The 18,131-nt window shown below is 36.9% G+C and overlaps 1 protein-coding gene and 1 long non-coding RNA gene across 2 annotated transcripts; both read right to left on the bottom strand.

Annotated features, from left to right (window-relative positions):
• Positions 1–1,882: 1,882 nt before the first annotated feature.
• Positions 1,883–5,104, bottom strand: LOC117297096. Its single transcript, XR_004519855.1, has 4 exons — positions 4,964–5,104; positions 4,256–4,352; positions 3,901–3,977; positions 1,883–2,308 (listed from the first exon to the last, which is right to left on the bottom strand). It is a non-coding gene; the product is annotated as an uncharacterized LOC117297096 (long non-coding RNA).
• Positions 5,105–5,740: 636 nt separating this feature from the next.
• Positions 5,741–17,695, bottom strand: LOC117296362 (transmembrane protein 39A-like). Its single transcript, XM_033779240.1, has 8 exons — positions 17,466–17,695; positions 16,129–16,345; positions 13,846–13,929; positions 12,922–13,076; positions 11,591–11,903; positions 10,988–11,172; positions 10,300–10,420; positions 5,741–9,586 (listed from the first exon to the last, which is right to left on the bottom strand). The coding sequence occupies exons 1-8, from the start codon at positions 17,588–17,590 to the stop codon at positions 9,365–9,367; spliced, it is 1,422 nt and encodes a 473-aa protein (XP_033635131.1). The 5' UTR covers positions 17,591–17,695; the 3' UTR covers positions 5,741–9,364.
• Positions 17,696–18,131: the final 436 nt, after the last annotated feature.

Genomic DNA, 18,131 nt, shown 5'->3' with positions numbered 1-18,131 from the left:
CCTAAGCACGGACCTCAGGTTCGGCGTACACGCACTGGGTTTGAACCGGGGTCAGTTGGTTCCTAACGCACGGTCTACCCTGTTGAGCAATTGGGTCCCCCCGTCAAAATGTGTTTGTTTCTAATATATAAAGAATAAATTTGTACTTAGACATTTTTCACACTTAGCTCAGTGCATTATGTATACACAGCAGGCACTAATGATTAGGTATTGGGACAAGGGGGAACATTTGTACTTTTGGTAGTGTCTTCTAAGGGGAAGTTTGTACTTGGTAAATTTCACTCAATCAGCTCAATAGTAAGTAATGTGATGAAGTGACTGGATATTGGATGAGGTTTTGGTAGTGTCTTTTAAGGGGAAGTTTGTACTTGGAAAATTTCACTCAATCAGCTCAATATATTGGATGAGGTTTGGGTAGTGTCTTCTAAGGGGAAGTTTGTACTTGGTAAATTTCACTCATTTAGCTCAATAGTAAGTAATAGGATGAAGTGACTGGACATTAGATGAGGTTTTGGTAGTGTCTTCTAAGGGGAAGTTTGTACTTGGAAAATTTCACTCATTTAGCTCAATAGTAAGTAATGGGATGCAGTGACTGGATATTGGATGGGGTTTTGGTAGTGTCTTTTAAGGGGAAGTTTGTACTTGGTAAATTTCACTCATTTAGCTCAATAGTAAGTAATGGGATGCAGTGACTGGATATTGGATGGGGTTTTGGTAGTGTCTTCTAAGGGGAAGTTTGTACTTGGTAAATTTCACTCATTTAGCTCAATAGTAAGTAATGGGATGCAGTGACTGGATATTGGATGGGGTTTTGGTAGTGTCTTCTAAGGGGAAGTTTGTACTTGGTAAATTTCAGTCAAATTTGACTCAGTAAATTCCAGGTTAACATTTTTATTTTAAAAAATAGACATCAGGTAGGGACTACATTGGGTCTTCAAAGGGATTGTGGAAAGGTCAGAGGCAACTAAAGTTGGTTTACTAGACGTTTGACACCAAGCAAAATACAATCAAAGATAGTTGTTTATTTACAAAAACAAGCCTAACAAAAGCCTACAATGAATCATAAATAACACTTAAATGAATTTGATAATAAAAACATTTATGCCAGTATTTGCAATTATAATGAATTATTGTAAGAAAAATTTCTAGGCCTACCTTCTTTTAAAAGAAGGATCCTCCAATTTGAGTATGAAATTTGAAAAATGCTCTGACGTTATACCATAGAACCAAAGTGATAAAATTTCATCCTAATCACAATTTTGTGAAAACAATTAGATATATATTGCCTGTTTTCATAAGGCAGATTTTGTACATACTCAAATTTGTCATTTTATTGTGCCGATCAAAATCAGCAACCAGTCATTTATAGGAAATTTAATTTCTATTTCCTCAAATTCAACCATTAAACGCCATATCCTTGACTTTGAAGGTATTTCACATGAAATTAAATCTTTGGAGGTTGGAGGATTGCACTGGTATGATCTTTAAAATCATCGAGCAATTATGTTTTTAAATTGAAACCAATCATTTGTTCAATTCTTGTTTACGCATCCTGGTAATGCAAAAGGCTATGACAACATATACCATTTGAATGTATGTACTGCTAATATATTTGTTAAAGATGCTCTGTCAGATTTTTTGCCCCAAACATTAAAAAATATTTTTTTTTGGAGTGAATGGTATTTCAAGGTTTAAATTTTACTTTTAATGGACAAAAACTTCAAACGTTTCTTATAAAATACATAAGAATTGGTCACATGATATGTTGTCGGGATCCCGACAAAAACTAATTTTGAGCACTTTATTTCACTGCTTCTAATAATTGGCAGACTTTTTCGAGCAATGGCTCAAATGAAAGCTTGTAACTTTCTCGACCCCCATCAAAAAACCTATTGAATTTTAAATCAAAATTTGTTGGTCAAATCGGCCAAAAATATGACATAGCATCTTTAAACACTAATTTTATCGTATAGAATTCATTTAGAGATAAACTTATTCCAGCCATCCAAAAAGGTCAATATTATTAAGGTAGTACAGTGAACAGTAATGTTTCCAGAATATGAACTTTTCCCAATACTTTCAAATATTTTTTTTTCTTTTCAGTCATGTCTCTTTACTTTTAAGAATAGAATGATGTACAAAGACACTGTTACCTCGTGTTTGTGTTTACTGTACTACCAGGAAAATACTGATAATAATGAATGACCATTTACTTATGGCAATCGAGTCTTACCAGATCTTGAAAACTATTTAAGACACTCCTTGTATAAATAAACGTACTGGTAGTTGATGTCCGATGAACAGCAATCTGAAAGAAAAGATTGGAATATTTAATAAATCATGAAAATGTTGCTAAAAATGTTTTGCCCGGCCAAAAACTGCCTTGTGATATTTTCTCCCAAATAACTCTGCAGAGAATCCTACAATCCTCACAGTTCACTTCATCCACAAATTCATCATATTTCATATTTCTTTATTAAATTAATGTATGGTTTATCACAAAGTTAACTTAAATGTAACCCTTGCAGTCCTAATTCCTTCTGTATCCAAAGTGAATTAATTCAGAAGAACTTTAGATAGTAAAATTAATAAGTTAGATAGGCTCAAAAATTGTGTTAAATTGTCCCTGGTGTTAAAATGTATTGTACTCATAATAAGGACAAAAATAATTAGATTTAAAGGGAAGGTACACATTTGGTAATTACTCAGAACAAATATTAACTTATAAACTGACTTGGTAACGAGCATTGGAGAGCTGTTGATAGTATAAAACATTGTAAGAAACGGCTCCCTCTGAAGTAACGTAGTTTTTGAGAAAGAGGTAATTTCTCACTAAAATATTAAAAGACTTCTAGCTAGAAGTCTTTTATTCCTATCTGAAAGCACACAAATATGCCCAACAAGGGTGTTTTCCTTTCATCATTTTCTCGCAACTTCGATGACCAATATTGAGCCCAAATTTTCACAGGCTTGTTATTTTATGAATATGATGGGATACACCAAGTGAGAACACTGGTCTTTGACAATTACCAAACATATGCAAGGATTCCACTTCAAGTATGTATGCATAGGTGCTTGTTGCATTTTCAATCCATTTTTTATTAAAGGGGGGGGAATATTTAGTATTTCTGAGTTGATCGCTCAGTGAGTTCAGTGAGCATTTTTTTAATTTTTTTTTATTGGTGTCATGCAAAATGTGTTATCTTGTTCACTGACCTAGATGGCCATCGATCACATACTTCTACTCTTCCAAATATTTAACCTTACATTTAAGGGAACATTACAGAATTGGTAAGAAAAAAACTTGTCTAAGATCACAGATTTAATGACGATGATAGCAGAAAACATCCCTTAAAATATTTCTGTCTGAAATGTCATATTTGATGAGAAATAAATCAAAATAATTTACCATTTTGGAGTGTATCGTTAAGTGAGCGTTTTAATCAGTTTGTTGTTATCAATGTCATGCAAAATGTGTAGCTATTTGTTCACTGACCCAGATGGCCGATCGATCTCAAAATTGTCAGTTTATGTATGGATGGATAACATTAAACCATGGGTGCACAGATTAATTTTTTAAAAGCAAAAAAAAAAGAATGTTCAACTGTGTTTTTCTTTAACAAAATTAATAGCACCTCCTGTTGAACATCACACCAAACGAAAGCTCAACACTCGCTCTAAAAGATCTAAATGAGGGCGCTATATTTGGGGTTTAGTTTTTAAGTTATGACTGTTTATAAAAGTCCAGTTTGACATGTTCTGGGTGGTCACTAGCGACCGGCTTCTAACTTAAGGGTTAAGTACCTCCACTGCCAGGAACTGTTTTGTTAGCAAAAACCAATTCTGTAATGTTCCTTTAGCTTTGTCGCAACACAAACCCTTGTTATATACACAGCTTACCTTTTATTCAAATTCCTTTGGAGATGAACTTGTTTATAGTTTGTGCAACAAAGAGATGGCTTCACATGAGTTATTACCTGAAAGAATAGACCAAAGATCCAAACGTGAAAATAATGCAGTTAATATCAACAAAACAAAAACGATAAGGCGTAAGTCCAGCAGTTTATCAAGAAAATGCAGTGAGTGATTCCACTTCAATTATGTTTGCATAGGTGCTTCGTGCTAGTTGTATTTTCAAATATTTGCTTTTTAAAGGGGGTTTGGAAAGTTAGTATTCTGAGGGCTGCCTTTTCCAAATATTTAAAATGCGGTGTTTTGATCTCAACACAAATCCTGGTTTATATACACAGCTTACCTGTTGTTTAAATTGCCTTGGAGATGAACTTGTCACCATAGTCAGTTTCATAGTCTGTGCGACAAATAGATGGCTTCACAACAACATGAGTGACGACCTGAAAGAGACAAAAGATCCAAACATGAAAATGATGCAGTTTTTGTTATTGGCAACAAATTTGAAAAAGTCAAAAGGGGCAAGTCCAGCATCAAATTTGGGCCCCAAAAAAATGAAAAAAGCCCCAAGATGTTCGTCCAGCAGGTTTATCAAATTTTGGGCCCCAGCCCCCTTTTCGTTCCCTTTTCTCCCCCCAAATTGGGGGGAGAAAAAGGAACGAAAAAAGGGGCTCAGCAGTTTAATCAAACTCGGGCTTAAAATTTAACAAATCACAACCACAACACAAGCAATAAAAATCAAATTTTAGCAAATTTGTTGTGCATTTTTGTTTTTCCTCGAAAATACCGGCCGTCTCAGATCCGACCCATTTACTGGGAGGTTTACTGTTTTTTGACTTTTAAAGAAATGTTTTCATCTTCGGTCGTGCTAGTACGCCCGAAGATGTGAAATTTCAGACCACAGAAGATGTTAAAATTTTGGGACGAGGAAGTACAGCAGTATAGAAGTGATGGGTCGTCATTGACCAGTTTCCTTCTACTGTGCGCGCCAAAACTTGCAAATTGTACTCACTCACATTTAAAAACAACAACTACACACACCTTATCACCTCACCTTATTAACTCTATGTTGTTTGGAATTCTGTAGTGAAGGATGTTGCTAGCACAAACAAAGAAGTAATTTCTGCAATTTTTTAGAAATTCAAATGTTCATGTCAATCTCGCAGACCTTTAGCTTTACTCAACACGTGTGACACACAGGGCCTTTAATTTCACGAAAAACCACTGTTTGTCAACAGAGGGCGGTATGACCTTTTATTGGTCTCTATCTCAAAAAATAAAAGCATCAAAAAGACGCTGCACGTCATACAAAAATAGCATTAGTTGATTAGAAATGATGGTATCAACATAAAATTTCGATTATAAACTACCCCAATCCCCTTTAAATTGTCATTTTCCAGTAGAATGCTTTATCGGGAACACGTTTGGTTTCAAAATAGAAGTAACATAATGGAGTGACGAGCCGCCACCGGCAGGCACAATACAAGAACCGAGAAAAACGTTATGAGGAATAGGTAGAATGTTTCAGCCAGTTAAAGAAAAAAATACACAGAGAGCGGTTAACAAACAAATTAACAAAGTTGATTGTAAAAATACAAAAAAATGCTTTTACATCATTTGTTTTTGTCCTATCACACAAAGATTTCTGGTACATGAATGAAATAATGATTTTACTCATGGAGGAATGTTTTACTTAAATAATTTGGGGTTGAACCATGGAGGAAGGAAAGATGGTTGAACAAAAAAAGATTTACTAGAGTGGGACTTGAACAACTCGTTTGGACTAAAACATTAGTTATAGCTGAGACATTCACACCCGACTGTAGACATCTTGGAAGAACAGACAGTTGTTTATTTGTGGTTCTGGACTTGTTCAAATACAACCAATGATTACTCAAGTGACTCAATACTGGAAAACATTCAAATAAGTTTGAATAAACTTTAAGTTACAATAAACTAAACAAAATAATTAAAACTGGGCAACTTGGGGCAACAAATCTCATTTGAAGTTGAGCCAAATCTCCTCAAACAACACTTTAATCTCTTTTTGAGGAACTCTGGAAAAGAAATCATCTCAGTTTAAAAGTAAACTATACCATTGGATGAAGAAAAAGTTAGTTAACTTCCCTCTTCTTATTTGAACATTTTTGGCAAAAACTTCACTGATATAATTGATCTGAGGAACATGAATTTTGTACAAGTTTGATGTTGATAACCAATCGACATCGGTTCGACATCAATCGACAACAGAAAACAGGATTTTCCCTGCATGATTCAAACATGCCTGACCATCTCATAACTTTCGGTGACAACCTTATTTGCTTAGTTTTTGCCAATTAAACCAACCAACCGACTGGAAGTATTTATCCCAAAAGAGATACTAACTGAAAAAGCTTATTATTTGTGCCATTCATTAGCTTTTTCTTTTACCTTTTTGCATCAAGAACTTGCAATTTGGCTGTATAGATCTTTTCACTTTGCGGACTGTGTAAATGTTTTTTCAATTATCATTTTTAATCTATACCATCGCACTCAGTTCATCAGCCCTGGGTAAAAAATTACCAAAAATAGGCATTTTTCTTTTGAATTGTCAATATTTTGGCTTTAAAGTGAAATTGAGCTGAGAGTGTTTTATCTTTCTGAATATAAGGTCCCCAGGCAGTGCTATTTCAAGTGATATCCGACCACAAAAACCCCCAAAAAGTAAACATATGACTTTTGAAAGATGGATCAAGGCTTGTAATCAAAGCCTTGGCAGTTTTGCAATACAAAAAATAAATAGTTAAAGCATTTAATATGTTGGTAAATCTTTATTTATCGTTACTGCCTGATATAACTGTTAGTATCACCCTATTTTATAAACAAAAACTATAATGCAGATTTTGTGGAAACAGTTTGTCTCTACAACAGGAATACTCATTGGTTTTATTAAGTTTGTATGCTGAAGTACAAATTGTAACTGCAAGATTTGGTCCTGATGAATATTAAAAAGGGTTATTGAATATTCATTATGTATAACATGTGTTCGAAAGTATATTTTCTGTACATTGTATTTGTCCTCAAAGCACCAAAAAGAAAGACATACATATAACACTGACTTTTAATTACAGACATGGTAACTGATGCATCAAACTTTTTGACTACATAAACAAAAAACAAAAAACAAAATACAACATACAGTTTGAGGGTAAAGAAACTCACATGTTGTTTTCCAAACTATTTTTCTAGTTTTAAAGTTAGAATTGTATTCATATTATATCACTTAATTACTTAAGATCTTTAAACGTAAACAGTTTGTTTGTCTCTGTACTGCAATGGTTTTAACATGTGAGCAACTTTAAGTTGACCCTTATTGTTGGGACCCATATAACTTACAAAAAAATTGCTTTTGTAAACAAAGGACAACTATTCTGTGTATAAAAATCACATACACAAACAACAATGAAGAGCAAGAGGGTACTTACAAACCTCCTTTTACTATAAAATGTTTGACAAATATTAATTGATAACCAAGACTTTCTAAGCTATTTGTATCTCCAGCAAGCTTCCCTCTCCTCAACTCCATAAATACTATTTATACTAAACAAAATGTAAACTACAAAAACATGAAGAACTTCAGAGGAGCCAGCAGAAAAAAACGGTAAACAATGACACTAACATAAATGACATCCCTGTTATTTCCCGAGTTCTCACACCAACATTGCATGTATATTTCAATGCAGTGCTAATCACACATACAAATTATCACCCAAATGGAATTAGAGGGCACAGAACAAGGAAACCTTTTGGATGTGAAGTGGCCTGTTTGCATGTATTGCAAGCTCTGAATCTTGCTATAGTTTAATAAACTGTTATTCAGAATTGTTATTGCTGGTCGGTGACAAACGACTGATCGACTGATATCATTTGTGGGCCTGAAAACACAGTCAGTGCATGTCTGCGGATAAAGACAGGGGACCCGTCAAATTTATTGGATTTTCTTTTTAAACAGTCTCCTTTATACCACCCCCTCAACCACAAGCCTTTTCGAAACTGCGGACTCAGCTTCATGCTCAACCTCCAACCCCAATGCGCGTTTGAACAAACTGCTGAACACATTATAAGGCGTCATGCTTAATTACAATCAGACGATGTGTAAAGCACTTACAGACAAAGCCTGGCAGTTCCACATTGTTTCTGTCCATTGGAACCCGTTTCCGGGGCTTCAGATAAGCCAGCCGTTTCAAAAATACTTTTACACAGGGCGGTAAACGAGCTTTCTGGCCTTGGTTTTGGCTTTAACTAGCTAGTAGCCGCGGACTGCTTGACCTACCTATGAGAGAATCACTGGTGATGAGGTCAAAGGTGGTTGCAGCGAATGGTTACCCTAAAGACAGTAAACCCTTCTAATGGCTTTGTGACTTCATAATGGGCAACACTTTTTGAGCACAGCAATCATATATTGGATTTATAAATCATAACACAAGAGTGAGACATTCAAGGGCAAAACATTTAGGAACACTATTCAATAGACATTATGCACATGACGCCAATTCAGTAGGGTGCCCTCACCCAGAGGTCAAAAGGCAGTTGTTCATTGGCCAATCCTGTGTGCGCACGTATAAATCTGTGCGCTTTGATTGTTTTGTCACCGTTTTACCTCTAGGATTGCGGCTGGATGACGTCAATGCATAAGGTCTATAAGTAAGCTCAAGATTCTTGTGATAGTCATAAGGGATGTGACCAAGGAACTTGATTATCACAGCTATGTTATTACAACAATCTTAAAACCACAAAAGTTATTGTTCTGAGCTCAGGATCTCTCAAGAGACAACGCACTCAATGCTATAACGGTCCAAACACAATGTAATCTAATCTCACAAATGAAAACGAGTCTGAGATTCAAAAGCAAATTTCTTTTGTCGTTTGCTTTGTTTTTACATACAGGTTGCTAGGAAAGGGAAAGGTTCATTATAATCCACCATTAAAAAATAATGATAACACATCGTTCGTTTCTATGCATTAAATGTAAGGTTTATTACATTTTAAAAAGCCATTTTAAAAAAATTATTTGTTTGTGATGACAGCAAAATATCAAAAATATGAATGTAAATAACATTCCCCTTCTAGTAACTTAGTGCAGACAAAAGTAAATAACTAACAAATTTAAACATTAGTTAAATGTTAACTACTCAGTAAAATCTAAAGATTTGTTTATCAACTGATTTACAACTTCATATCAAAGACAACTTGAAGACTCATCTATCGTGAGATCAGATGGTTTGTGGCATTGAAACTAATATCTACTTGGCTTGTAATACTTCCCTTTCCATGTGGTCTGCATGACTCCAGATGAAGTCATCTTGGGTTGTAGACAGAAGACAAATTCCAGAGAAAAGAGAAGCAGCTACTCCTAGGTCTATTTCCTTAGTATGAACAGAATATAATGTATTTACAAAAGAGACAGACTTGAAGGTTATTCAACGTCTTGCTCTTTGACGTGGTAAGCCTGGCCCAGGATAAAACGATCTCTCAGAAGCCTGAAGAGAACGTAGTAGTTACAGAAGAGGAGTAGAGACAGGGAGATAACATGATTCCAGTGAGAGTGCATTGCAAGAAGGTACAACTGGAATAAGATGACAACCACCTGAAGGCTAAGAAGGCCATTCAAGACTCTCAAAGGCTGGTGGAACATAAACTGAAAAAGAACGAAGAAAAAATGTAAGATAATCAAAGTTTTATCGTGGACATGTACTGTTAAACTCATTGCCAACATCATCGATGATCAAGGAGTCAGGCACCATGTGAGCCAGAATTGTAACAAGAAGTCAACTATGAGTCCCTTTCAATCCCAATAAGCTCTAGTGGAAATGATTGACCAGTCACAAAGGGAATGGTATCGTTCGTTTTTGTTTTATTAAAAACACAATGACCCTGATGATAGTAATCCTACAGGAAGAGCTCTTTGAAAAATTATAATGCATGAAACAAGGTCATCTTAAAGGCAGTGGACACTATTGGTAATTACTCAAAATAATTATTAGCATAAAACCTTATTTGGTAACGAGTAATGAGGAGCTGTTGATAGTATAAAACACTGTGAGAAATGGCTCCCTCTGAAGTAACATACTTGTTGAGAAAGAAATAATTTTCCACGAATTTGATTTTGAGACCTCAGATTTAGAATTTGAGGTCTCGAAATCAAGCATCTGAAAGCACACAACTTCGTGTGACAAGGGTGTTTTTTCTTTCATTATTATCTCGCAACTTCGAAAACCGATTGAGCTCAAATTTTCACAGGTTTGTTATTTTATGCATATGTTGAGATACACCAAGTGAGAAGACTGGTCTTTGACAATTACCAATGGTGTCCAGTGTCTTTAAAACAAAAGGTGAGGAGTAATAACTTACATAGAATCTACCATAGGATCCCTCTGACGGTAGAGCTACATTCTGTTGTCCCATTGCTTTGTAAAGACCCTTGTTGTATCGCACTAAGACACCCTGTGGCCACACTGTTGAATCAGACCATCTATGGACATGAAAATAATTAACCAGTTTCTGAATAAAGATTGTTCATTTATGTATTTCGGTTTAAAAGACAGCACATTGTTGGTAGCATTACATGGCAATACTAAAATGTCATGTTAAAAAATTATACATTAAAAGACATGCAAAATCTGGAACAGCCAGTTGTTAAGATTAAGCCTGGGCGACTAGTGCGACTGGTGTCGTAGTCACCACTATTGATTGCTTATTCTAGAGGCGACTAACAATTTTCAACTACTTGATTATTTGTGCCGCCCAACCACTTCAAAAATAGTTGCGACTACCTGTTTGGTGAACCAATTGTGACACTCAGGGCTATCACATTTACTTACAAAATACAATCAGACATCAGTGACACAATCCTTAATCCTTTCAGTACGAAATTTTACTATATTGCGCCTGCGGCAAACAATATGCCGCAATGCATCTTTGGAATTAACAATTTTGTCACGACTAGTGTCGAATTCGCAACTATTTGAGGTGCGACAAGTTGAGTAGTATATTTCAAAAGTCGACCAGGGTTATTCATAAGCTTGTTATTTGAACTTACAAGTGCTGTGGAGTATTGCCGTAGCCGTGATCCACTTTCTGCCATTTGCCAAGATGGAGGGAACATCGATGGAGTGTGTCGCAGTAATATGCTGGCAAGAAATGAGAGCTGAACATGATGAAGGAATTAATCCAGACGAAGGCAATCATCAGACATGCCCACCATAGATCAAGATTCATGGACGGCTGAGGAAGGAAGAGAGAGAGAGATTCAGAATTATTTCGACAGTTTAGATCAACAAAGATGAGAATACTCAAGCCCATCAGAGTAAAGCCCGGTTCATACCTCATGCCAATGCGAAGCGATTTGACGTGAATTTGACGTCACAACTCTCCTTTCGCAGCGTCGCGATATTCGCAAGTGAGTTGAGCAGAGTTAAACTGATTCAAATTATTCGTTGCAAATTTCTATCGTCAATTCGCATTCCCAGGAAGTATGAACCGGGCTTTAGGGGGGGGGGGGGGGGGGGGGGGGGGGGGGGTTAGGAATACAAACATGTGAGAGGAGTACAATCTTTCCTCTACTCCTCTAGTTTTATGACAATATTGATCCGGGAATTGAAACAAAACAATCCATTAGACCTTCCTGATTCAAACAACTTACCTGCAAAAAGCATATAGGAACGAATCCTACATAGTAAGCACACACCATTGAATTGAAAAGCACATTCTTCATCCGAGCATTGAAGTCATACTTCAAGATATCTGCCTCCTTGCGGACCTCCACAGCGATATGAGTACACTTATGTAGGATCGGCTCACTGGGAGACAGATTTGGTATTGGGGAGAGGGTCTTCTCAGGTGAGGAGTGGTTTGTGGATGTCTCCCCTTTCTGAAGAAGTTTATTGATGGTTGTGGCGAAAACGGATTTGTTAAGGTCAAAGGTCAAGCCGTAGAGGAGGAAGTAGGAAACCAACCTATGGGTCAAACAAATAATTCTTGTAAAGTTTTTAGGTCTTTAAAAAAAAATTCTGGTAAGTTTATTATGCTCATTGCATCAATTTGAAACATGTGGCCAAAAGACCTAAATTGCTTCAATGTATAAAGTCAACAGATACAAAATTGCACTAAAATATTACAAATATAACAAACCCAAGAGCCAAGTGGCTTTAGCCCCAAAGGTAACTTGGAAAACAAATTGTGCTTATGGCTCCCTGTTAAATAACGGGTAATGGGGAGATTTGATGGTATAAAAACATTGTGTGAAACGGCTCCCTCTGAAGTGCCATAGTTTCCGAGAAAGAAGTAATTTTCCACAAATTTGATTTCGAGACCTCAGATTTAGACCTTGAGGTAGCGTAATCAACCATCTAAACGCACACAACTTCGTGTGACAAGGGTGTTTTTTTCTTTCATTATTATCTCGCAAGTACGATGACCGATTGAGCTCAAATTTTCACAGGTTTGATATTTTAAGCATATGTTGAGATACATCAACTGTGAAGGCTAGTCTTTGCAATGGGAGACTTTCTGGGACGATAGAGGGCAGCAGACTTACCGGGTAAATCCATTGTTCTCAGAATTATGCGCATGTTCAGAACTACGTAAACAATGGAAATTTACCCGTTGGAAAGTCTCCTATTACCAATAGTGTCGACTGCCTTTAAGGTATCGAAGAACACAGTATAGTCCCTGCATATGATTGTAGCATTTTCTTTATTTTGTTTTATATGCGTCTCTGACGAAGGTCTTGTTATCAACAGCTAAGGCTACCCTCTTAAATTACTGAAGCTTTTATCTGAATCCTTACAAGCAGTGGGGGCCCGGCACGGGGCCCCGACTTGGTGGCAAGACGGTGTTCTGGGTGCACGGCAAAGTGCAGAGCAGGAGGCACTCGTCGGAGAGGTGGCTCGTGGGGGCCAGCGGCGCTCCGTCCCCCACGAGCGTTAGCGTGAAGACCCGGTCCGTTATTAAAGTGTGAACATTGATACTCACGGGTAAGCAAGGAAGAACAAATTCAAGGGAGAGTTGCTGAGGAACAGTTTCCATAGGGACCACAAGGCTGCTCCAATGACGCCAATAGCGATGACAAGTTTGATGGATTTGATCAGGTAATACAGGACTGAGAAAACAGTGGCGTCTTTGTAGACCTACCGGGAAAAAAAATAATCGTACTTTTCAAGAGGGTGAAGGTAGGGAGGTAGTGAACATATTTACATTCGTGAAACTGAGTTGGTCTACAGCTTTTGTTGCAAAAGTAATTGAAATTGAAAGATTGTTAATCTGAAAGCTTATTTTTCTACTATAACAATAAACATTCTGTAGTATCAATGGTCTACAGAAAAACTTCCATCAAAGAGTTTTCTAGACAATTTGATCACCTACATGTAAACTGAATTAAACTTCCACAAATTGGTTGTATCATGTTTTTTTAACTTAAGAAAGGGAAAGAATTGTACACTTCCAGAGGTTACACATCTATCTTTCAACTAGCCAGTCTAGACACTGGTCATAGTGCTGGAAATTGAAATATAGATGTCGGCTTGTGACACTGAGGGGAATATGAGGTGTGACAAGATAACAACTTACACACAAATGAAGGGATCAGGGTCCTACAGGGGACAATTTCATAGAGCTGTAAATTAAGCACGCTGTTTGTGTTTCAACAAATGTTGTACCTGTGCAAAGAGATGCTTAAGCACAAAAATTGCTTTTAAAAGCACAAATAGCTTGCTTATTTTACACATGTTACTGGCCAAAAGTCTTATGTCATATACATTGCTTGTGACTGTTTTTTAGCTGCTGTTTACTTAGCATAACAATTGAGTGAAGTCTTGGCCGGTAAACTCATTTGATTGTCAAGCAAGGATTTCTTTAGCTGAAGCAAATTCTATGAAATTTGGCCAAGGAATATCTTACCTCTGTAACCAAGTTCCACACAAGACGTCTGGTCAGTACAATTACAATGAAGACAACAAGGTATGGATCAATCAGGTACAGGTTCTGTAGGAAAAAAAACATCCACACCAAAAAAGGTGTTATTGTTATTGAAAGATAACCCTTATTCTTTAGGCCCGCCTATACACCTTTATCACGCTATCACCATCTTGGTCATGTTCCCTGTTTCCAATAACAGTAATGAATGCTAACATTCATTGCACATGGCACCAGACTATTATTATTTCGTCTAGCCTCAGTTTGGTTACAATGAGTTGGAATTGAGTAAAATCAAGATGACCACACCGTGATAAAGGTCTATAGGTGACCTCAATCCTCCAATATCCTCCTCTCTTATTTCACTTCACACCAAATTCTTTGGATTTGATTGGAATGCCTGACCCAGTGATAATAAATCGTTATTTAGGCCTTACAGCCATTGGAGACCAGACAACTCGTCCGTCGGACAACTCGTCCGTTCGGACAACTCGACGGTTCAGACAACTCGACGGATGATTTATTCAACCGTCAGACAACTCGACTTGGGGTCAAGACAAGTCGACGGATGGCCGTGACGGGAGCTCAGCGCGGGGCCGGCGGGAGGGGTAAATAGCGGCCTGGGGGTGGGGATGTACTGACCACCGACTTGGCGTTCCCCGGGGGAGGGGGTATATTATGGTGGGTGGGTTTATATCCGGGCAAACGGATAATTGTTTACCATGACCCCGCGGCATGCTTGTACCATAGAGCAATGATCGAGTTGTTATTGTTGTTGGTAATAAAGTAAATAAAAGTAAATCTTCTAATAATAGAGCTGTATAATGTTTTTATTATTTAATGTTTTAATTGTTTTTTTTTTAAACCTTTTATTTTGAATAAATTGAAGACAACTGCTAGATGGCTACACATAGAGTCAACTCGAGTTATACTCATAGTCTGTTTTTTACACAAAGTCTCGAGATAGTCACTATAAGATGATTCTGCAAGTATGGCTTCACTGGAACACCACATTTATCTTGTGATAAATAATAATTGGTCAATAATAATGATCAATATTATAGAATCGCAGGAATTATACAGGAAAGTTCAACCGCCGACTTGTCTTGGCCATCCGTCGAGTTGTCTCAAAGTCGAGTTGTCCAAACCGTCGAGTTGTCCGAACAGTCGAGTTGTCTGAACCGTCGAGTTGTCCAAACGGACGAGTTGTCCGACGGACGAGTTGTCTGACATTCCAGCCATCAGTCCTTCTGAATCCTTCAATTTGGCAAAGGAGATACTGACCAAATTCACCCGACATCATCATCACAAAAATGTTGATTGTGCCATTTTGGGAGTCAATGCCCATGATATGAGTGTAAATGCGGAATTTAGGTAATGCAGCCTTTACAAGCTTACCTTATGCCTCCCGAATGGTAAACAAGGCACAGTCTCTGTGTGAAGTGCATGCAAGGGAGTCAATACATTGTCCTACATTTTAAGGTCTTGTCATGGTTGGGATTAAAGGGAAGGTACACGTTTGGTATTTACTCAAAACAATCATTAACTTAAAAACCGACTTGGTAACGAGCATTGGAGAGCTGTTGATAGTATAAAACATTGTGGGAAACGACTCCCTCTGAAGTAGCATAGATTTTGAAATAGATGTAATTTCTAACTAAAATAATAAAAGACTTCTAGCTAGAAGTCTTTTATTCCTATCTGAAAGCACACAAATTCGTCCAGGGTGTTTTTTCTTTCATCATTTTCTCCCAACTCCGATGACCAATTGAGCTCAAGTTTTCACAGGTTTGTTATTTTATGCATATGTTGAGATACACTAGGTGAGAAGACTGGTCTTTGACAATTACCAATAGTGTACCTTCCCTTTAAATGAACAAATATATTATGGAAATCTGAATGGTGAGGTGCAACTTTAATTCTGAGAAGTGCTCATAAACAACGATTTTACATATATTTGAGGCAGTTTAACAGGACAGGTCATAAAACACTCCTATCCAGTAAAGTAACAAAAAGTAAATTTTGTATAATTTGATGATTGCAAGTTCCAGACATCTTACTTCCCAGCAAACAAAACTTATTTTTTATTTTTTATTTTATTTTATATTTTATGGCACTTAAAAGGATTGGCTCTAAAGTTTTATGGCTGATCTTTAGAGAAAACTATTTGTTCATATTATGCATGTGAACAACTTGCTATGGAATGTTTTCCAAAACAAGAAGCACAAAAAGTTATGCTTTGAAACCAGACTACTTGTGGGTACAAACCATAGCTGTTTGAGATGGTGACAGAGGCAGCCACCAGACAGTCTTGTAGATGTTCACATACTGTAGAAACAGCACAGTAAATAGGTAGAGGACCACCGTGACTTCGAAGGTAAGACTGCCCTCTACTGGCAGGACTGGGATAGATGGATGATGGATTGGTGTAATCGTAATAAGCGTGGTCAGTGGGGCACTAGCTGGCATAGCACCAGGCCCATTCCTTTTAAGACAATAAAGAAATATTTATGGATTCACTGAAAAAAGAAATCAACATGATCAAATGTATCATATGCAGCTTACACACAATATTTCACAAACAGCCTATTTTTGTTGACACATTATATAAGACTGAAAGGGTATTCATTTCAAGCTATTATAAATACACCTCACTGCTCAATCATCGTAGTGATTTGACTCCAGGCCATGCGCATGCGCCAGCAGCCCATCCATATCCATCAGTGGGGGCAAGAAGATTCAAGAATTGAATTGAAGCGAGTGGTGGAAGCCAACTGCCAACTGAACTGATGACAGACTAAAAATCCCATCAAACCTTAGTGTAATGTAAGTGTTAGTTAAAGACAGTGGACACTATTGGTCATTACTCAAAATAATTATTAGCATAAAACCTAACTTGGTAACGAGTAATGGGGAGAGGTTGATAATATAAAACATTGTGAGAAACGGCTCCCTCTGAAGTAACGTAGGGATAACATTCCGTATGGCGCCACCACTTTTTCACTAATTTTTACAAAAAAGGATATCTCATTGAGGTAAATTAGATACTATATTATTTCATATCGAATGAAAAAGTGGTGGCGCCATACGGAAACTTTTCCTAACGTAGTTTTCGAGAAAGAAGTCATTTTCCAAGAACTTGATTTAGTTTTAGAGACGTCAGGTTTAGAATTTGAGGTCTCGAAATCAAGCATCGGAAAGCACACAACTTCAAGTGACAAGGGTTTTTTTCATCATTATTATTTTATGCATATGTTGAGATACACCAAGTGAGAAGACTGGTCTTTGACAATTACCAATAGTGTCCACTGCCTTAATAAGTGTAAGTACTGATTTAAAAATTCAATGATGTGATTGGTTTGTTCATGGAGGAATAAATTAGATTTATTCCTCCAGAGTCCACCATTTGAGTTTGACCATCGATCAATGAACTGGACCAACACTGCAGTTATATTTATAACACTACATCAATCTTAATCATGCTGACTCCTATAGGGAATTAAGTATGGTAAACTTATGTGGTAAGTTACACATGGATTGAGCTTTTTTTCATCATGATTTTGATTGCATGGATTTGAGGTGTGAGTGAGCAGTGGGTGACTAACCTGTGTCTGATGGTTGTAGTCATGGTCGTTTGCCCAGCAGTTCCCATATTAGCAGCATGAATTGGTGGAGGTGGGGCTGTCCGACTAAGCTGAGGTCTTCCAGGACCTCTTCGTCCCCCTGCCATTCTTGTAGATGACGACAGGATGTTCAAAATCAATACGATTTTAGGAGAGAATAGTTTAGTTTCTGTAGACAGCTGTCAACTTTTCGATAAACCATTAACTTTGAATACCGCCCTCACGTGGCAGTGTTTCGTTACGTTCTAATCGACCTTTCACATTAGTATAATAAATATTATTTATTTGGTGTAAAAAGTGTTTATGCCATTACATCTGTAATATCATTGAAGTATCATATCAAGTATACGTCTCATTTTGTTTTTAAAACGCATTATCTTTTTAAATATAAATAAAGTGTTTGCACACAATAATTTTTTCATTTTTGGACCGTTAAGTTTGAATGCCGCCCTCTTTTGAATTACTCGATTTATTTGAAAGAGCCTTTTTTTGGCACTGTTAATCTTGAATGCCGCCCTCTGTTGATTTTTTTCAAGCACGTTATTTATTGACCTCTGACATTATTTTTTATTAAATAAGTGTATTTTTAATCCATAGCCTAATTATATTTGTCATATTTATTACTTTTAAAATTTACAATTTCAGAAA

This window comes from Asterias rubens, chromosome 11 (genome assembly GCF_902459465.1).
Source record: "Asterias rubens chromosome 11, eAstRub1.3, whole genome shotgun sequence".
Taxonomy (NCBI): domain Eukaryota; kingdom Metazoa; phylum Echinodermata; class Asteroidea; order Forcipulatida; family Asteriidae; genus Asterias; species Asterias rubens.
The sequence above is the reverse complement of the archived record's forward strand: the minus strand, read 5'-3'. Positions and strand labels throughout refer to the sequence as shown.

Excerpts from the sequence above, each read along its gene's own strand:
- LOC117296362 (XM_033779240.1), bottom strand. The coding sequence starts at position 17,590 with ATGGCAGGGGGACGAAGAGGTCCTGGAAGACCTCAGCTTAGTCGGACA. Across the intron at positions 16,346-17,465 it reads ACTACAACCATCAGACACAG|GAATGGGCCTGGTGCTATGC; the intron begins GTTAGTCACCCA and ends TTGTCTTAAAAG. Across the intron at positions 11,904-12,921 it reads TTGTTCTTCCTTGCTTACCC|GTTGGTTTCCTACTTCCTCC; the intron begins GTGAGTATCAAT and ends TTTGACCCATAG.